This window comes from Hyperoodon ampullatus (genome assembly GCF_949752795.1).
Source record: "Hyperoodon ampullatus genome assembly, chromosome: X".
Lineage (NCBI taxonomy): Eukaryota > Metazoa > Chordata > Mammalia > Artiodactyla > Ziphiidae > Hyperoodon > Hyperoodon ampullatus.
The window spans coordinates 40,426,275-40,448,470 of NC_136913.1; the positions used below are offsets into that span (position 1 = coordinate 40,426,275).

General features: G+C 42.6%; 1 protein-coding gene across 1 annotated transcript; it reads right to left on the bottom strand.

The window, feature by feature from the left end:
- Positions 1–3,371: 3,371 nt before the first annotated feature.
- On the bottom strand, positions 3,372–15,207 carry NDP (norrin cystine knot growth factor NDP; the record flags this gene model as incomplete). The annotated part of the gene is made up of 2 exons (XM_079727879.1): positions 3,372–3,599; positions 15,034–15,207. 2 exons carry the CDS (start codon positions 15,205–15,207, stop codon positions 3,372–3,374), a joined length of 402 nt encoding a protein of 133 aa, XP_079584005.1.
- Positions 15,208–22,196: the final 6,989 nt, after the last annotated feature.

The window sequence follows — 22,196 nt, forward strand, 5'->3', positions numbered from 1 at the left end:
TTCCTCAGGACCAGGCACAGTTGATTTGTCCTTCATTCTAAACTTCTGGGGAAAGTTCAGGAGGTTACATGAATAAAACTGAAGCGACTGGTCTGGGAAACTGAGATCCCAAGAAAATCAGTTCAGTCCATAAACTTCTCCATTTTCCACTAGACTATTAACTCATTATTATTAAATGCTTATGAATTATGAGGGCAAGGTCAGTTTACATGAGGCTTGCCCTGCGCCATTGTGGATTATCACACAGAGTTTTAAGATGTCAGCTACTGAGATTATAAGATATTTTAATTTCCCTTTATTCATGCAGAGCAAATGGGGAAGACATTCCTTAGGCATTCCACGAGTAGTGTTTTTAAATGATCAATGTTTTCATTGGTTCTCTCTCAATCCTTAGGGGTAGACATTAACATAAGGCTAAATAAGTTTAATTTTTTAAAGATATAATGCAAATTCCATAGTAACTTAATATCCAATAATGTCTAAATTCTCTCAGTTCCCAGGGCTATTTTTAGGTCTTTAGGAAAACTATAACTCTTTTTCCTCCTTCTCAGCCTTGATATGCCCCCATTAAATTTTTTTAAAATAAATTTATTTACTTATTTTTGGCTGCTTTGGGTGTTCGTTGCTGGGCGCGGGCTTTCTCTAGTTGTGGTGAGCAGTGGCTACTCTTCATTGCAGTGCGCGGGATTCTCATTGTGGTGGCTTCTCTTGTTGCGGAGCACGGTCTCTAGGCGCATGGGCTTCAGTAGTTGTGGCTCGTGGGCTCAGTAGTTGTGGCTCACGGGGTCTAGAGCGCAGGTTCAGTAGTTGTGGTGCAGGGGCTTAGCTGCTCCACGGCACGTGGGATCTTCCTGGACCAGGGGATCAAACCTGTGTCCCCTGCATTGGCAGGCAGATTCTCAACCACTGCGTCATCAGGGAAGCCCTGCCCCCATTAAATTGTACTCTCTCTCACTGTACTCTTTTCCAGCCCATTCACCATAATCAGCATGCAAGATCCTGAGAAAAGCGGGGCTCCTTTCACTGGCAAGGGGAAGGGAAGAACCCATGGCTGCAGAGAGCAGGAAGTCTGGGTTCTAGCTCCAAAGCCAAGATGACGTGTGTGACTCTGGGCAGGTTCCTGGATTTCTGCAGGTCTACATTTGCTCATCTATTTAGCGAGAGAGGAGAATGGAAGCTTTTTAATGGCCCTCCCAATGCCACCCTTCTATGATTCTCTAATGTTCCAAGCATATTCTACTTTCTGCCATGGGGGAAACTTTGACAATAGACCACATAAAAGAATTTGAAGGGAACACTTTCTATGGCTTCAAGAGAATTTGGAAAATAATGACTCATATAACTGCCCCCCTCCAGTTCCAAATTGGTAGTAAGGAAATAAAGACTGGAGTTTGGGGCATATGACTCTCAAAGCAAATTGAGTTTTCAAAGCCAGGAAGAGATATTTTAAGACTAGAGGTATTATTTTTGCTTTTTGATCAGTGACATGAAAGAATAGCTATAAATGTGACCAGCAGTTAATACTTTCATTATTGGTTAAGAACTATAACCATTTAACTTTAGGTATTAAATTTAATTCTTTTTTTATGGCAAAATTTCTCTTCATGTAATGGTCCAAATTACCATTTCACATTTGCCTTCAGAATGGGGAGAACTTCCAATTTAGTGGACTGGCTGGCTCTGTCACTATGAAGGTTAAGATCAAGGTCAAGGTTTAATAGTATTAGTTTCATTGTGTTCCAAAGCCACAAATATAAATTTAACCCCAGAGATGATGGTGTGTGAATTAATTCCCCACAGGTTGGCTGTAGTAACAGTGGGGTGCACCATCACCTCTGGTGAACCAAGACAGCATGGTGTCAAGGTTGCCTTGGAAACTGAGTTGCCAGTCTGGGTTAGAGTTGAGATGCCTACAGTGGATATAGCACTATGCTAGCACCATGAGTATTCTTGTAAATGCTCATGTGTACCATTGGCCCTGGATCACTGGACGGTCAATGACACAGAAACCATTGTTTGTGAACTATTTGTTTTCCTTCTGGTTCTTCAGACTTCATTTATGGATACTTATTTTCTTCTGAGAATAGTGGCTAAGGGAGCCAGAATGCATCAGATTTTGTGCTCATTCAGCAAGCTAAATTCTGAGACTAAAGGCCACATTTCATAAGCCCCCCCCACCCTAGTACATGGATTTCAAAAAAATGCCTCCACCGTGCATTCTGAAACCCGATCTCCCTCTATTTCTGGATCCCCCCCACACACACCATAGGGGATGCGCTCTAGTAGGATGTTGAGTAGGAAAAAACAATCCTTACACCATCAAAATTTTGAAGATACTCTCTTTTTATTTCAAAACATGGGAATAACTCAAATTTTGAGCCTCAAGGACCAAAATATATTTGAACCAAATGTTCAGAAGATGAGCCAGGCCACCATTTTCGGCAGCAAGCTTCCCATGGACAAGTGGATATTAGAGAATGATGCCCACGACATGGCTAAAGCTATAGCACACCCACAAATAGATTCGTACTTGGTTGTCTAATTTGCATGCATGAGTATAAAGCATTCTCCATGCCACTAGTACATATATGCCTTTTTCAAAGTCAGTGCAGGATCCGTATTTGTGCAGGTCTTTAAAAGTCTGCTCCCTTACAACATGTTAACATAATTTATCTGAGAGAGCCTCAAGATGACAATTCTTTAAGCCACTTTTACTTCCCCAAAGTCATTTCTGAATAATAATGATGGCTATCAGGAGTTCCAGCATCACATAGGAGAATCTGTTTGTTAGTGATTTCAATGTCAGTTAGCTGGCTGTGAATGAACCTGGCTAAACATATCCACATGCTTGGTGCCTGGAATTTGAAATTGGTAACCTGTAGCAACAATGGCAACCTTAGACCAAATGACAAGATGAAAAAAAAAAGAAAAAGAAAAAGAAAAAAAAAAAGCCAGAGGATGTCCCAGAAAGAATTGGGCTTTCCTGCTTTCCAAAGTAAATGCTTCCCTAATCTGCACCAAACAGTGACAGCCTGACCCACTCTTGCATGGGGGCCTACTTTTCCCACTAATGCTGAATTGTTGGAAACCCAAACAGCATTCAGTGCCAAGGGGGAAATTGCCTGAATCTGAAAAGGAACCAAAAGAAAATTGTACCAGGGAAAGGAGATGGGAATGGAAAACAAGTTCCCAGAGTATCTCTGTCAACAAGCATGTAGAGTCTTTATTACTAGAATACGCAGAATCCCGTGGGAATTGCTACATATTTTTTTTTGCCTTAACTCTTCCCTTGCCAGTCCTTCCCTGGCTGGTTGAACTGCTTCAGCGAGGGGGAGGGACTGTCCCATCCAGAAGCCACTCAACAGCAGGCCTCAGGAGCTGCACTCCTCGCAGTTACAGGAGAGGATGTACCGGTAGGTGGCCGTGAGTCGCATGCCCCCAGAGCAGCGCAGCCGCAGTGCCTTCAGCTTGGACGTCTGGGGCCGGCAGCAGTGACAGGAGGAACGGAAGGGCTGCTTGAGGACAGTGCTGAAGGAGACCAAGGGCTCGGAGCGTGACGCCTGGCTGCAGTGCCCCTCGCACCGGGCCAGGAGTACCATCTGGGGAGAGAAAAGAAGTGGTTATCCCCACTGCGGAAGCCCAAACTTTAGCCAGGTCCCACAGCATCCTTTAAAAGGCCCTAACACTCCTGGCTGGATGAGTTCCTGCTGGAGAAGACCAGTGGCTCTCAACCCTGGTCACACATTGGAATCACCTGGCAAATTTGCTTTTATTTTATTTTTTCCATAATTTTAAAGTTTACTTTAAAAATGTAAATGTCTCTCAATATTTAACAGATAAAGAAAATATGATATTGGTTTATTTTATGTGGTTGTTATATTTTATTTGTATTTTCCAAGTAATACTGCTTAAGAATATTTATACACCTACTTTTAAGTCCACAGTTTAGCACTCTTATTTGTATGGCTTTAAAAGTTAGGGCTTCCCTGGTGGCACAGTGGTTGAGAGTCTGCCTGCCGATGCAGGGGACACGGGTTCGTGCCCCGGTCTGGGAAGATCCCACATGCTGTGGAGTGGCTGGGCCCGTGAGCCATGGCCGCTGAGCCTGCGCATCCGGAGCCTGTGCTCCGCAATGGGAGAGGCCACAACAGTGAGAGGCCAGCGTACCGCAAAAAAAAAAAAAGTTATAGCACAAGATCTTTACAGTAAGGATTGGGGAAAAGGATTCATTCAAAATGAAGCCTGATATAATATAAACATGTTTTTCTCTGTACTTTATTTTAAATACATTAATTTTTAAATGATGCTCATCTTTTTTTTCATCTGGTGGTAAAATACTAGTGCAAATTTTTATCAAGATAAAGCTTACCACAGAGATAAATGAATTTTTCCAGTTGAAAATGGCCCTTCAGCTGCCATTAAATGAAATTTCCCAACTTAAGTGAAAAAGAATTGGTAGCTGTCATTATAAGCAAAAATATAAAGTACTATAGCATCACCTACATTGCTGCAAATTCGCTTTTAAAATGTCAACACCCAGGCCCCATCTCAGACCAAGTGAATTAAAATCCTTTGGAGTTGAGCCCAGGCTTTCGTGGTTTTCCAAGCTCTTTAGGTGATTCCAATGTGCGCTGAGGGTTTAGAACCACTGGACACGGCCCACCACCACAATGTGCAAATAAAAACCAAAGAACAAAAGAAATTTCTACTGACAGGTGGTAGTCTGCCGTTGGACCCATGCCAGTTCTATTAGTCTGAAAATGTAGAAAGTCATTCCAAATTGCCATCAGGGGGTAAATAAAGAATGACTACAGAGGAATGGAATTTGCTATGTGCAGAGATTTACTAAAGAAAAGGAATATGGTTTCTGAAGAAGAAAAAGAGGATAACTAAGTGATACTTAGGAAGAAATATTCTGGGCACCACAACTTGAAACAAGAGAGTGAAATAGAAAAAGGGTATGTTTTGGGACCTGGAATCACACTTCTGGGCTTATACACTGAAGGATCCTGAGATTTGTGCAATTGAGTTTTCAGTCATTTAGGGCAAATACTAGGATACATTCCTTCTGACCACCTCCATTTCCAAAAGTAGGTTAGTATGATAATAAAGCTTGGGTTGAAGTAGCAGAGGTTGCATGTTCTTTATAGTGGCTCTTAATGTGGCTTTAGTAAACAGATCCTTTAAGAATCTGGTGCGAACTACCAAAGTTATCCCCCAAACAATGGACATAAGTACACACTTTATATTTTGCATATAGATTAAAGGGATGGAGCAGAGGCTCATTTATGCATCCCATACATAAATGGTTTCTTGGGAGTGGCAGTCATGGGGGGGTAGGGTGGGCAGCTTGATTCATTAAGCTATACAACCCTATACATTGAGGCACAGAAGGTGGGGGAAACCTGAGGTTATTGGTGTATGTTTATGTGGGAGGGTCTTGCTTGGTGGACTTCATATGAAGTGATAGAGAAAATGTTGCCCTATAATTCCAGAACCCACAACAAGAACATAAAAAGTAGAACTACTCAAATAAAAGATTAAAAGATACATAAATATGCATGAAACAGTTTGACATTTACCTCATGGTATTTTAGGAATTAGCAATTATTATTGAAACTCACCAGCTATTAAGTCTGATATCATCCTATAGGACAGAATTTAATGCCCAAGAATTAAAAGAAGGAAATGGCCTGCCCACCTTTCCAAAAGGAAGAGAAGATGACTGCTGGTAATTATAGATCATTAGCATCATTATCTGAAAAGATGCTGGGATGAATCCAACAATCTCTTAACAGCCAACAAGACAACATGAGATATTAGGAAACGACTAGCAGGGCTTGGTGAAGAATAAGTTGGACTAGACCTACTGATTTATTTTCTCTGAGAGGCCACAGAGGCAGGGAGAAAATGGCAGCTGTAAGTCATTTTGATTTTATTAAAGCTTCAATTCTATCCTGCCTGCCCTTCACATTGATACGGAAAACAGACATGATCTAAAATGGGTTTTGAGCGATTATGCCATAGGTCTATATTACACAGGCCAGTTCTTGGTGTCCGCCCCATCCCTCTAATGAGAGAGAGAGAGTTCGAGGTCTTCCCAGTCCCTTCTCACCCTTGCTAGTATGTGGGAATAGTTCCTTGACATCTCACTTTGGAGTGATGTTAAATTTGCACATCTCTAATGTGGATTATCTATTAGGCAGATTAAGCAGTTCTTCAAAGAATCACCTCCCCAAATGGAGTCTTTAGAGATTCAGTTTCAGTCTGGATGGGTAAGCTAACCTGTGCCAACAGACTTCATTCAGAAGGGCAGAGACATGGCAGTGCATCGTACCCAAATGATACACGTACAGGTGAACCAAATGCTGACCTTGAATGACAAGACAACTAGCACTGTCCATAATATGACCAAGTCAGCAATCTAGGGCCATTTGTAGAACTAACCTAACAGTGATTTCACTAAAAGTCTTCAAGGTCTCAAGCTCTGCCTTCAGCTCATCCTGAAGGACAAGAACTCCAGCACTGAAGACTCTGGGGCCATCTCCAATGGGTCCCTCTTCCTCAAGAGCTGGACTTTCTGGGCAAGGAGAATGCAGAGACATGTACAATAAACACCTTCAGTGGCTGCCACCAGCCTTCAGAATAAAATCCAAACTCCTGAACAGGCATTAAGGCCCTCCATGACCTGGCTTTCACATATCTTTCAAATCTCACTAACAACTGTTCTCATTCTCATCACCCACTCTCTATTTGGATCAAGCTTAATTACTTAGGAGTCCATGGAACTGCCCTGAATTTCCCTGCCTCTTGCCTTTGCCTTTCCTCTCTCAGGAATGTCCTTTTCTCCTGGCTGTACTTAATGAAATACCAACTATCCTCCATTGCCAAATTCAAATGCCCTCTCCTCCAAGAAGACACCATGAAATGATTATCTGGCCCTTGATGTTCTAAACATACATGCAAATCCCCTCTCTGGGAGATTCCCAGTACAGTTGACCCTTGAATAACATGGGGAGTCAAGGGCACCAACCTTCCATGTATTCCAAAATCTGCATATAATTTACACTTGCCCGTTCCTATATGTGGTTCCACATCCGAGGATTCAACCAGCCACAGATCGTGTACTGTGGTAATATTTCCTATTGAAAAAAAATCTGCATGTAAGTGGACCCGTGCAGTTCAAAGCCATGTTGTTCAAAGTTCAACTGTATATAGATTCCATCTCTATCTAGCCCTGTTTTGTGTGTGTGTGTTGCAGGAGTCAAGCAGGGAGTTTGGAAGATAAAGATCCATGAATGAGTGTCGTTAGGAATGGAAGGTATAAATACCTGCTTCCCAGATTCACTCTTTTTAAAAAAAATGTATCCATACATATATATGAATCATTTTTAAAAATTAATTAATTAATTTTTGGCTGCATTGGGTCTTTGTTGCTGCACACGGGCTTTCTCTAGTTGCGGCGAGCGGGGGCTACTCTTCATTGCGGTGCATGAGCTTCTCACTGTGGTGTCTTCTCTTGTTGCGGAGCATGGGCACGCAGGCTCAGTAGTTGTGGTTCATGGGCTCTAGAGTGCAGGCTCAGTAGTTGTGGCACAAGGGCTTAAGTTACTCCATGGCATGTGGGATCTTCCTGGAGCAGGGGCCGAACCAGTATCCCCTGCATCGACAGGTGGACTCCCAACCACTGCGCCACCAGGGAGGTCCCCAGATTCACTCTTGATGTTCACATTTTAGTCTTGGCCACGCCTCACCTGTATTACAGATTTAATGAACAACTTCTGACCTCTTCCAGACCAGAGCTTCTCAAACTGTAGTGTGCATGTAAATCAGCTAAGAATCTTGTTAAAATGCAGATTGCGCTTGACTAGTTCTGAGTGAGGCCAGAGATTCTGCGTTTCTTGTAAGATTCTGGTTGATGGTAGTGCTGTGCTAACATCCACACTTTGAGCAGCAAGGCTCTGGACCTGTTAAAGTTTGAGAGGCTCTGCTCTAGATGCATCACTAGATAGTGATCATTTCGCTAATAATAATGATGGCAGCTAACATTTATTGAGTGCTTACAACATTTAATCTCATTTAATTCTCATAACAATCCTATGTGAAAGGCGCTATTATTATCTGTACTGTTATTACAGATGAGGAAACTGAGGCTTTAGAGAATTTGAGTAAATTGCCCAAACTCACATATCTGGTAAAACGCAGTGCTGAAATCAAACACAGGTCTGTCTAAAACCAAACCCCTGGTCTAAACCACTATAATATCCTGCTTCCTGATATTAACATGCTTTCCTGAGGCATGTGCCAACTCACACCCTACTCTAATCTTCTTTGACCTGCCTCTGGGAGTTGTAACCCTATCATAACCACACGAGTCTGACCTTTTTCTTATGGGCTTCTTGGGACACATCATCACCACCTCCAAACTTAAGCAGAGCTGAATCTTCTAAGAACCATGGCAGTCCTAAATAATATCTACTCCACTGTCAAGACCCTCGCCCGTTGCTCCATCCCCCAGGGATTTGAGGACTCCCAGGGATTCCCAGAAGTTCATTGGATGATACCACATACTCTCTAACTCCTTAACCAATTCATCCTTCAGTTCCATAAAACTTTGACACCTTCAGACATCTGTTCACCTGCCATAACACATTGGCCCCCAGTTTATGGTCAATGCACATTCCTCATACGTGGGTGACTTGGCTGTATTTTATTAACTGCTCTGCATTTTGCACTGTGCTTAACTGCTCTTAATGAAGAGCATACACACTACTCCACTATCAAATCAAGAAATGAATTTTTTTGGACAAAGAACCCACATGGAGCTGCACCACTAGAAGAGTGTGTTCTCAATAGGTGGTCATTGCTCATACAAACTTCTATTGACTTTTCACGGCTCAGGTGGGTGACAGATACATGTTATCTGCTTTTGGTCCAGTTTAATTTTTGCTATCTGATGTTCCCCCCCAACAACTGGCTTGATGCTAGGAAGCTAGGCAACTTCTCCAGCAGCCCCTTTGTATCCCCCCAACCTTGGAGTCACTTGGCTCCAGCTGGATGTGATACCTAGTTCCTTGTAACATGAACAGAGCTGCTGGGTTCAGGGTATTTGCTCAAGGATAGACTCTTTCACGTTCAATCTGATTTCCATGTGCTGAGGCTAAGAGTAATGGAAGGTCCTTGGGTAATAATTAAGGAACAGTAATGATGATGATATGTAACATGTATTGAACGTTTACTAGGCTCCAGGCACTGTGCCAAGCCCTTCACAGGCAAGTTAATACTTAACAACTGTTTCAAAAGATAAACTCTCCCCACTTTACAAATTAAGAAATTCAAAGGCAGAGGATAAGTTACCGGCCTGAAGTCACATAGCCGTACAATGGAGGGCCAGGATTCTGAACTGAGACAGCCAGATTCCTGAGCTCTCTCTCCAAACCACGGTGCTATACTATTAGGCCATGAGAGTCAGCCTTCCAAGCCTTTGAGTTTCATAAGATGCTAAAGTCGGTCAAGGGCAAGTTCAGGCTACACTGTGAGGGTTGTAGCCAGCTGTGATTCCTGGGTCCAGACCAAGGACTGCACCCGGAGACCTCAGGCTCCTGCTGTCTCTGGTGACCTACCACAGTTCTTAGACAGTTAGGCCTTTTGCTGCAATACACAACTGTCTTCTGAGTGAGAGAAAATCCAAACACAGATGGTTTTCATCACCTCTTGTTGAAAGACTTGCCATCTCCAAAGCCACTTTCCTTTCCTGTCACGTGGGGCCCCTGTGAATTCCTGGCTCAGGCCATGGTCTCCATCAATATCAGAATAAAGACCCACCTGTCCCATCCTAGAATAGAGTTTTGGCTATTTTACCTCAATCGAGTGAGAAACATATTTTGCCTTTTTCTCAACACTGAATACTGTGCATCCCTTATTCCATGGCACCCCTTGAAGCACCCCCCCTTTCTCCTCAGGAACATGATTCACCTCTGCTTCTCCCATTCCTCACTTCCCCAGCACCCTCAATAAATGACTGTTCAGCTCATCTCCAGACAGCCAGGTCAACCTCCAGCTAGAATCCGGTCCCTTCACTCTGGTTACAACTCAAACTGACCTGAAGAGACCTTTGCACACAGAATGTTTCCCTTCCCTCTCTCCTCCATTTACCTGTAAGCATTATGAGGGCAAAAATGTAGTCTGTGTTTTCTTCGACTTTCGTGCCTCAACTGCCCACCACGGTATACATTTGTTCTTTTTTTAAAAAATATCAAGTCAGGCTTCCCTGGTGGCGCAGTGGTTGAGAGTCCGCCTGCCGATGCAGGGGACACGGGTTCGTGCCCCGGTCTGGGAAGATCCCACATGCCGTGGAGCGGCTGGGCCCGTGAGCCATGGCCGCTGAGCCTGCGCGTCCGGAGCCTGTGCTCCACACGGGAGAGGCCACAACAGTGAGAGGCCCGCGTACCGCAAAAAAAAAAAAAAAAAAAAAAAATCAAGTTATATCTGCCCACTAGTCAACTGTGTTATAAACTCAATACTCCCGACTCCCCTCGTTTCTCCTACCATGCTGTGAGCTTCGGGGGCAGCACTGGGAGATGGCTTGAGGATCCTAAGCAGCCCCTCTCAACCCTGAGGCTCAGCCCTGTGCATGACAGGTCCCCTCTCCTCAGGGAATTTCCCCAGGCTTTGTGCCCCGACCCCTCTTCCTCCTTCTCCTTTGGGGCCACCCCCTAGCTGCTCCTGTGGCCCTTCAGGGTTCAGACAACCGTATGCCTTGGCTCTTCGCTCTCCTGGCTCGGGGCCACCCTCTCCTGCTCCTCACCCAACTCAGACTTCACAGGCCTGCCCAGCTGGCTCGCTTTCCCAGTCTCGGTTCCTGAAAACCCCTCCTTGGCCTGAATCCAGAACGCACCCCCTCCAATCCCTCCTTCCTCCGCTCACATGGGAAGGGAGGTCAGACAGCAGGATCTGTTTCTCTCTGACTTTGATCCCCACTTTTAGCACCCAGCACAGTGGCTTACATTTACTTTGCCCTCCTGCATGCTCCCCCAGCCCTGCCAGGTTTCTGTGTTTAACAAGAACCTCAGTGAGTTTCATTTTCCTAATCCTTTAAGGCTATAGGAGATCCCAATAGTTATTGAGGTTTCAGTGGTTGACTAAAATAGAAAAGTGAGTCTAAACACCTGTCCACTTTATAACTTCATCATCAAGATCATACTATCATCTATTAATGTCTATTACATGCCGAACACCAGGCTGGATGCGTTACAAATATTATCACCAATACCCATACCCACACTTTTAGGGAGACAGCATTAGCTCCATTTCACATGGGAAGAAACTGAGGCACTAAAGAATGACTTCACTTCCCCCTAAGTCACCCATTTGGCCAACTGTGGAGCTGGAATTTGAAACCAGGTCTCTCTCACTTCAAAGCCTGGGATCTTAGTTCCCTTGAAGATTCCCCAGATATCTCATTTCCACTGACCACTGACCCTCTGCTTGTTTGCTTTACCACCTTTACTAAAAAATTCAGTGAAGATTGTCAATGAAGCTGCCACTCCCAGAATCTTTTGTACCCACTCCTAGGAGGTGTTACCACTGAAAGCCACCAGGCGCATCCTAATCTGTGGCCACACTGACCTCCTTCGTGGACCACTGTGGCCAGTCTTTTCTGCCTGACTCCATCTCAGCACTTTCCTGAATTGCTGGGAGATGGGCGAAAGGTCCCTGGGTCTGGCCAGGTGCAAGTTCAGATAGTCTCATGGAAGGCTCCCAGAAAAGCTTTCACTACTATTTTTATTTTTCTACAAAGATTGCTGAGTGTAAATCATGATTTTCAACAGACTGAAAGTTGAGCCTGGTCTTCTAAATAGTGGCTCCCATTTGCAGCAACCTGAATGGACCTAGAGATTATCATATTAAGTGATGTAAGTCAGAAAGAGAAAGACAAATATCATATGATATCACTTATATGGGGAATCTTAAATACGACAAATGAACACATCTACGAAAACAGGAACAGACTCAGATATAAGAACAGACTTGTGGTAACCAAGGGGGAGGGGGTTGGGGGAGGGAAGGATTGAGAGTTTGGGGTTAGCAGAGGCAAACCATTATATATAGAATGGATAAACAACAAGGTCCTACTGTATAGCACAGGGAACTATATTCAATATCCTGTGACAAACCATAGTGGAAAAGAATATATATATATATATATATATATATATATATATATATATATATATATATATATGTAACTGAGTCACTTTGCCATACAGAAGAAATTAACACAACATTGTAAATCAACTATACTTCAATAAAATTTTTAAAAATCATAATAAAAAATAAATGATGGCTCCTACATTCTATTTGCATTCCTCCAATAGGAAGAGCCAAGTGAAAGATGAATGAATTGAATGAAATGAATGAAACATGAATTGAAAGATGCATGCTTTGAGGCAGACATTGCCACTCCTGGGCTAAATGACATCGAACGATCTACTTAATTCTTCTTTCAGGTTTCAGTTTTCCTTACCAATAAAACGGGCATGATAACACTTTCCATCACAGGTTTGTCAGCAACGATTAGATCATATAGTATGAGGTGCCTGACACCTATTAGGTGTTCAAGCAGATGCTCTCCCTTCCCTGAGCCTGGGTCACATTCTCCCCTTTATCTGTCTTCCCGAGACCAGACACTGGATAAATGGGAGTCGGGAAGCATTAACAACTGACAGGCAAACGGTAGTAAATAATGGGCTTTGAACCTCACGTTGAGGGGAGAATTTCTGCAGAGAGGAAAAATCTACCCTAGTCTCCTCTTTGCAAAAACCCCCATTGGTTGTTTTTGAGACACAGGCTACATGTTTTATATCCCAAGTCTGTAAAGATGAACAGTTTTTCTAAGTGAAACCCATTAGAGAGAAAACCAGCCTGAGTCTGTGAGAGTTAAGAATTATAGAATATCTCAAAATGAAAAACAGTTTTTGTTCCCGGATACATAGAGAAAATCTAATCCAGAAAAGGTCTGGGTAGTTGAGATTCTGCCAGGCATATTTTATGGCGAAGGAAGAAAGGTTTATAATTGCAAGCACCATTTACATAAAACTATTGCTATATTTGGGATAGTTTGGGATGTTTGAAAACAGATTGTTCCCATGAAATTACAAACATTTCTCTACAATCACAATTTTGCTCTATTTATCATGGTATTCTGGAAGAAACAGAGGTGAACAAAGGTAAACTAAAGTCTGTTTGTAGGACTCATGCTCAAGCACTGTGAGTTTATTGGGTTTGAGTTAAGGCTATATCTTCTTCAACCTTTCCTTAACTAATGTGATAATTGCTAAGGCGCTCCTCCATCTTTTCATCAAATCTTTCCAGATTGTTCTTTAGTTTTCAGAGATGCTCCAATTTTCCTGTTCCTTCCTATCATCACATGAACACTTTCTTTGAAATAATTTTATTTCCTTTCTTTTTTAAACATTTTATTTATCTTTGGCCAGGCCGCGCGGCATGTGGGGTATTAGTTCCCCGACCAGGGATCAAACCCGTGCCCCCTGCACTCGAAGTGAAGTGCGGAGTCTTTTTTTCTTTTTTTTTGAAGTGAGGAGTCTTAACCACTGGGCCGCCAGGGAAGTCCCTGAAATAATTTTATTTCCTTTCGTTTTTTAAAGAATCATGATTATGGAGGACAACTCAGCAGAGGGAGAAATCATCCGTGGAATAAGAAACACTAAATATGAGTGCTCTCTATAGGGGGAGTGGAGGAGAAACTAATAATTGCTCTAGTCAACCTTACCTCAGGCCTACAGTTTTTGAGCAATCAGTTGGAAAAACATGTCCTATCTTTTTTTCTCAATTTGTTTAATATTTTTTCCTAAGAAGGGATTGCAGGCTTGTAAAAATTTATCTATTTACTCTTTTTTTTCCTTTGTTCGACAAGTACAAATAAAAGCCAAGAAGTTTGGGTTAAAGTGAGTTAACCCAAGTTCTGATCTCTCTAAACTAAAACAAGCCATCATCATTGAGCTATAATCAGAGAAGTTATGGAAAATTTAAAGGCAGACAGAAATCGTAATGTTTTTAAATGGAGGGTAGAACCATTAACTTATATGGTCTCAAGTTTAGTGGTTGATATTACCAAAACTTTTTAATTATACTGGTAATTTAAAAAAATACTTGCCATATGAGAATATTTAAGTGGTTTTAGTCTCAGGACTGGAAGTGAAAATCTCTGAGGTTGGGCTAAACAAATTCTTATTTACCAAATGTGGGCAAATTTCATTCGTGTGACTGGGGGCAGTGAGAGTCGTGAGAAGTCTGCTTCTGAGTCTATTTTTCCCTACTATGTGCCTCCCTTCTGGGTGGTCCAGGTGGCGGGCCACTCTTGGTGGCCTTTGAAGTATAGTATTCCTTCATACACCCCGTCTCAACACTGAGACATCTCTTTTGCCTGTGCCAAAAGACACACAACCTACTCCAAACAAGAATGACGTGGATATCAAGGTAAAAATGATAACTTATCAAAATGCCATTTCTGTTTTGAAACCATTTTAACATAAACATGGCAGGTAGAGAAAGGCATGGACCAGGAAACACTTTGAAGAGCCCCCCCGCCAAGAAGTACGTTTTACTGCTCAATCATATTTCTTGTATTCCCTTCCTCTTTATTGCTGGTGGAGAGAGAAAGAGTTACGATAACCTGTAGACGCCATTTTCTTTCTTGAAAAAGGACACCACTGCTCATCATTTTCACAGCCAGGGACCAAACACACCCTTCCAACCCTGTGCCTAGCAACAATTTTATTGTGAGAAACTTCCAGCCTTTCTTATTGACTTTGAGAAGCTGGCTGGGTGTGTACATGGTCAGTTAGGCAGCTTTACTGACAAAAGTTCAAAGCACGGTGGGAAACCCTAAAAGGATGATTCTCTGGCAAGCCCTGTAGGTCAGCCATAGAGTTCTCTGTCCCTTGTCAAAGGAATAGGGCTTCTCTCCTGTTTCTGGGAGTAAGGCTACTCTCACAGAGATCTCGAGCTTACCTTGGAGCTACACTTGTACAACGGGTGACTGATAGAATCGACATAGTGGTGCCTCATGCAGCGTCGAGGATCGGAGTCCATCATGAACGAGCTGTCTGTTTTGCTGTCTGTATCTCCCATCAGCGCCAGCAGGGAGAGCATAGAAAAGGATGCAGCTAGTACATGATTTCTCATTGTTGTAAGGGAAAACTTCTCAAGAGGAACAGCAGAGGGAGGCAAAGGACTAAAAATTGGAAATGCCTTCACCTCCTAGGCTCCAGTTCCTTTCAAGGAAAGGGCAGGATCTGGTTGGAGCTTTCTGGTTGTCATTGTCCTTTGTATGCCGGAGTTTCGTCTTACTGTTTGCACTCGCAATCCATCATCACTGTATCTGATGCACAGCTGGAATGAAAACAGAAATTATTTTCCCCAGAAACGTTTACCCAGAAACACTAATGGAACCCTGGAGGTATTGAGTAGAATTTTTCCATGTCATTTTGAGTGGAGAATATTGGTTTCTAGAGTGTCATTAGCATAAGCTATCATCCATTTCACACCCCTCCCCCATAGCTTATGGTACATATTTATAATCATTTGGAGGTGTACACAATGGTTTAATGGAAGCACTTGTTGACTTTAATTGCTGGAGGATAGTTTGACCCCATCGTCAAGTGGTTCTGGCCAGAGCATAACTCGATTGGGTGCTTTCATCCTTATCCCTGGCTGGTGGGGATGAGAGGGTCTATTCAGTAAGCTTTGATGTCAATGTCAGCTTACAGGGCTAGAGAGAAGGCAGGTCAGCACTAACAAGCACACGCCATGTCCCACAGGAAGGAAGTACATTTTCCATGTCCAAGTCCAACCCACCCATCCACCTAGTTTTCCACTTCTATGCTCTGGGCTCATCCTGTTTTTGTGTGAAGCCCCGTGCCACCCAGCACCAATGATAAGCTGCATTGGAAATACACATTATGCTAACTGGCCTCCAGTGCGGTTAAGGCAACACATGTGTATTTGCCAACAGACTCACGCATTTCTGAAGAGCCTTTGTAGCCCAAGCACACGTATAATTTGAAAAAGTAAGTGGTTGCTGGAGCAGAGACTTATCATTAAAGTGGGATCATGCCGTATCTGACATTTCCCTCGTTCTTTTAAGCATATACCTCTTGGACAAAGGACTTGGGTCCAGAATCTCCTCAAATCACCTCACTAACCCCACCCTCCAAGACATGGCCAACACTATCACACCAGCAAACAGAGAGCATCAAAAATATTTTCAAACATTTAGGAAAATTGGGGGACTTGACATTACATCTAAAGCAAAAGGAACACAATAATTAAACCTTCAGAAAAAGTTTCAAAGTTATTTCAGATAAAAGTTTGATTATTTTGCTTCATAGTACAACCTTTTTTTAAGCTTGCTACACATGGACAGTCTGAATAAACAGAGCAAAGCACTGATAAGATGAAGACGTTCAAGTCCATATAAGTCAATTAGTTTTACTCTAATATAGTGGTCCCAGACCCCCTTAACCTCAGTTTAGCTGTCTTGCGAGTGTGGGGCAGGGGACCCCAGGAGGCAAAGGGTGTGTGACACAGGGCTGTTTCAGCGTGGAGCATCCCTGGCAATGGCAAAACTTCAGCATGTGTGTTTCAGGGAAGCCCTGTAAATTGTAGGAAGAGCAGGGAACAGTAATGAGGGGACCCACCTGGACTCTAGCACTTCCATTAACTAGCTGGGGGACCTTGTACAGGTCATTTAAGCTGTTCCAGCCCCAGTTTCCTCATTTGTAGAATAGGGGAGTGGGAAAAATGGCGTCTGCAACCCTCTCTTGCTCTAAAATGCCAACATTTTAGATACTTATGGATTCAGTTACTGCCATGTCCATATGCAGAAGATAATCCTAAAGTTGAGGATACCATATTTTCATGCAACTTTGCACCACTTTCCTTTATGTGCATGCTAATGGCAATATTTCATTAAAATTGATCAAACCTGAGCCTAAAGCTCCAAATCAGCAAAGGATGCAGAAGAGCATTTTTGTTTTCATTTCAGCTGCATATTCTAGGTTTTCCTCTGCACATTACATTGAAACCCAGCAAGACCTCAGCTCAAAGAGCCAGAGCTTTCTTGGGTTCCATGTTCAGAGGCTGCAATATTGCTGACCATTTCCTGAGTTTCAGTATGACTGCATTTTCCCAAATGGTTAACTGTCTCTTTGAAGCCTTAATTAGTATCCGAAAGAGAATTTATTAGATTTCTCCTTTCACCATTCCAGTTCACAGATATTTCCCCCAGGAGTCAATGGCAAGAGGATGAAGGGGAAAAGCAGACATTCCAGTCCTGACCTTCCCTCTCCACTGCCATCAACTTCTTTTTGGAGCCATGGCCAGGAGATAATGGTTAAATGAGCAAAGCAAATGAAAGAAAAGCATGCATAGCATGATGGTAAAAACAAGCAATGACATTGACAACAAAACCCTATATACGTGTATGTATGGTTGTATGTGTTGGCATTTGCATTTATTCCACAGAAAAGGAAGTATAATCGGCCCTTAAATGTAGAAGATGGGCACCCTCACTCATCTAAGAGAAATGAAAATTAAAGTACTTTGAGACACTTTGTTCAACCAGTCAGAAGTCTGATCATGCACCCTGTTGGCAAGGCTGTGGGAAAACAGGCCTATTTTGGAGAAAGTACAGTAAAAATTGGTACAAATTCTGTAGAAGCCAATTTGGCAATATCTATTAAAATTGAAAATCTGTATAATTTAGACCCAGCACTTTCACTTCGGAGAACTATCTTACATGTGAGATCACACAAGCATATGGTTATTCACTACAGCATTGGTTGTCATGGCATAAAATTGGAAACAGCACAAAATTTCCATTAGTAGGGGACTGGTTAAATACATTACACAACGTTCATACAGTCGAATACTATGCAACTCTATAAAGAAGAATGCAGAAGCTCTACTGATTTGTGTTAAAACAAGGAGGAATAAGAATATATATTTGTGTTAATTTGTATTTACATAGAGAAGCTCTGGAAGGATACTCAAGAAACTGTACAGTTAGTTACCTGTGGGAGTTGGAGGACAGGCACGGGAGAAAGACTTTTCGCTGTATAACTTTTTTTAATTTGTAGATGTCTGAACTTGTGAATGTATTGCCTATCCAGAATTTCATTAAAAAATAATACTTTCTCTTTTCAAATCAAAGCTTGGCTTAAAAATAGTAATTAAGTTAATGGATGTTTAAAGTTTGTGCCAGTTTGAGTATTTTAATAGTATTAAACTTTTATTCCTTATAAATATGGGAAGACATGCTAGTCTCTTAGTCAAATATTCTTCCAGGTGGACCATTTTGTTCTTGTGCACTACTGCCACCTAGTAGCTACATTCTGAATTGCAAGCACAGTTAAAAAAATTTTTTTCCTGAAAGGTGAATAAAATAATTTTGCAAGCAAATGTTATGACATTTATACTGATAAAGAGCTAGTTAATGTCACACAGAATGTAACTTTATTATCTGATTTTCTCTTTAAAGATGATAAGCTGAACCCAGAAGTAGTGATAAAGTATAAAAGAATGACAGAAGAAATATAGCTTCACCACTAATAAGAAATAGATTTTTCATTTCAACACGCTCATAAAGCATGATACTTTTTGTTCAGTTGTTATATTAAACTCTGAAATGAGAATGCCAGCAACAGCGTAAATATGCCACAGAACTCACAGAACCCTCGAAGCATAAGGGTATGATCCTTGCAACATAACACTGAGATTTTTGCCTTGTGTTCAAATTGAATGAACCAACACTGTTGTGTTGAAGAAATGAACAGAATGCTCAAGAAAAGAGTGATGTTAATTAAGTCAAGTTGCCTTAACATTGTGTTGGTCCGGATGTGCACAGGTGAGGTTGTGCAGAGTGCCCGGGGAAGCACTCACAAAGGGGAAAATCAAGAATGAAGGAAGTTTTCATCACTCGAGATCCCAATTTTATGGCAGCCTAGGGGTATCTACATCTGTCTTGTAGGAGCTTCTGTCATTTTTCTCAAAATTAAATTAATTCTAACTTGCTTTAATTTTGTGAAAGCCATGTAGCATAAAAATCAAATGCTACCTATCAAGACTTAGAACCTCAGCCCAGCCAGGATGGATTGAGTGAGAAAGCGACTCTCTTGTTGAACTCAGTAGACCTGGGCTGCTCCATGCTCTGGGTACAGTCTCTCAGACTTGGACTTGGCCGATGTACAGAGCCCACATTCTAATAGCTCCAATGTGGAGCCTCTGCTGGAGGAGAGGCACGTAGGCTGGCGTGCCCGACTTTGGAGCTACCCTCCAAACGATACCAGTGGAAAAGAACAACTGGTGCCCAGATTTCCCCACCTGTCATTCTCAGCGAAATAATATAGCAGAGCTTACAGCAGACCCAGCCTCCTGGGTGAGAGATGGTGTTGTATCTACAGATCAGCTCACTCTTGGGCTGACCTTCTGCCTGGCAAAGGGTAAAGTGCTGGGTTCACACAAGTTATTCCAGCAACTGGCTAAGACAAGTGGCATGTGCCAAGAGTGGCCTTATTCTCGCCCTGCTTGCCAGACAAGGGAGGGCTGTGCTCAGTATCCGTATTTCCCCTGGGGGCTGTTTTCAGTATAATACATGCAGGTATTGCCTCCCGTGGCTTCTTTCTACAAATACATATTTAACACATACTCACTGAGCACCTACTATGTGTCTCCTTTTGCTCTAACAGATGAGACTCAAGGGTCAGGGGAAAAAAATATGTCCTATTCTAGATCCCTCTTCCAGCTCACTGCATCCACAAGCAAAGAGTCTTGGCCTGCTGTTTTCCTGGGCAATTTTTTTAGACACGCTGATGAACTCATTTAATATCTAATTCATATGCAACATCCTTTGCTTCATTCTAAGAAGATCAAATTAAGCAGATGAAATATAGTGACTTTGGAATGACATCAGTGTGCCAGACAGAATTATTTGATATTTACTATCATTTAAAACAATCATATCAGGCATGAGTAAGGTAAAGATGGCAGAACATAAAGCCTCTCTCAAAGGAATTGCAAAAAAAAAAAAAATCAGAGATTTAAATGTGGAAGAAAGCTTGCCACTAGATAACACTTCATACTGGGATTAGAAAAGCAAGAAACTCAAAGTCTCATCAGAGAGTGTGAAGTGCTAAGTAGCCCCTTCCCAGGAACTCAAAGAATTCCAATTGGATCTAGTCAACTAGATGCCTTGGAGAATAAGTCAGATGCCTCTTCCAAAGGCACTTAATTTATAAACTGTAAACAGCCTGTTGGATTTTATAAAGCATCCCACGTGCTCAATGAATGGTTTTTGATATTATTCCTATCTGGCAGCACATCAGTAGTGGCCAAGAAGTCAAGCCTGGGCTGCCCCAGAGGCAGCCGTCCTGACCACACACACTGCCAGCCCTCCAGCCTGCCAGCCCCTGGTATCTCCAAGGATGGGCAGCCACAAGGTCAGTGGGGAGGGAGCAGCTCCTGCCCTTGTCATCTCATGGTGTCTGTTCTACAATTAGAGGTGGCAGAGCATAGGAGGCAATGCCTGCCCCCATAGAGCCATCTTAGGAGAAAGAGGACACCCTTGGGATTAAACAACAGTTCTCTAGTCTGGGATGGTCTGTTTTCTCCCAGCCTGCATTACTAGGCAGGCATGGCCAAACTCAGTGGTGATGGTGATGGAGGAAGAAAAGAGATGGGAGAAGCAAAAGGGAAGGAGAAATAGAGCCCAAGGAGGAAGCAATAAATCACAAGCCTGGGGTAAAGAAGGGTGTGAAAAAGAAGGACTGGGAATAGAAGTAATTTCTGGCCAACTGTCAAGTGGCCCTATCTGTGTGTGTGTCCTTGGATTGAATAGTTTTACAGTCTGGGGCAAGACTGGTGTGGGAGGACTGGACCTAGAGACTGACTGAAACTTCAAATCCTGATTTTTTCAGGAAATCCAGAGAAACCTCTCATTGTGATCCAAACTCCCACTTCCCTACAGGTTTCATCTCTTCCTCCCCAACCCATTTCTAGCCTGTGTTCCATGTCCCGGTGTTTTGCATTCATTTGCCAGAAACATTGGATAACTATTCCACAACCTCTGAAACCAGAAGAGCATTCTACTGCTGTCTGCTTTGGTGGAAGGAAGGCTGATCTGAGGAGCCGCAAGCTCTGAGCCCTCCCTTCCCGTCACTGGCTGTGTGATCTTGAGCAAGTCACTTGCCTTCTCTGGACTCAGTTTTCTCATTCACAAAATGTACAGATTGTTCGAGATGTTTCTATGGTTCTATCCATTTTCAACATTCTCTAACTCCACCCAAGCTTCTCAGAGTACTCGCCTGCTTTGGGGCTACATGCTCCCCAAAGAAATACGACACAGAGAGTTCCTTGCTTACTCAAGAAGTTAATGATCACAGAAAAGTCCAAACAAGTTCTAATGTGGTGCCTAAGCCCCTAGATGAGGCTGTATTGGTGGCCCGAAGTAAAAATAGCCCATCATAACCAGTTGACTTGGTGTTTGAATGTACCAAATATGGTTTATAAATTAATAACATGTTAATAATAGGAAGCAGTTAGCGAGGATACTTAACCAGTTCTTATTTCTCTTAAAGCTGTCTTAAAATTGGTAGTGTTTCTTTCCAGTCTCCACCAAATGGGGAGAGGAGAAAGCGAATAGTAGTCAATCATGGTAGAATTAAACTTCTTTCAATTGGTGATGATGAGGACGTAAGCTGAATTCAACCCTCTTGCACCTTTCCTATGAATGACCCTTATTCCTAACAGATTGAGCCGCAGATCCTCATGCCCTAGTGGGGCCATTTATGATGCTCTCTCTGGTTCAGGATAGAAGAGGAAGATTGGTTAGAAGACTTTTCTTCTCTGCAGATGTGGTTAAGAGCAAGGCAGTCCGCTTAGTAAAGCATCTATGGAACCTCTGTGCTAGGGTACCTGAAGCTCTAGGCTGGGACTTGGGTCGAAAAGAGTTGCCCATTGGGTACGGGTCTTGTTTCCTGTGCTGGGCTTCTGCGGGCTTCTACAGTTTCTATGGAAAGACTCATTCTGAGTTCTTAACAGTTGACATAACTGACTTTTAGAGAACAAACCTTGCATAAATTGGAAATGACCGAGTCTGATTACCCATGTGTCCAGAA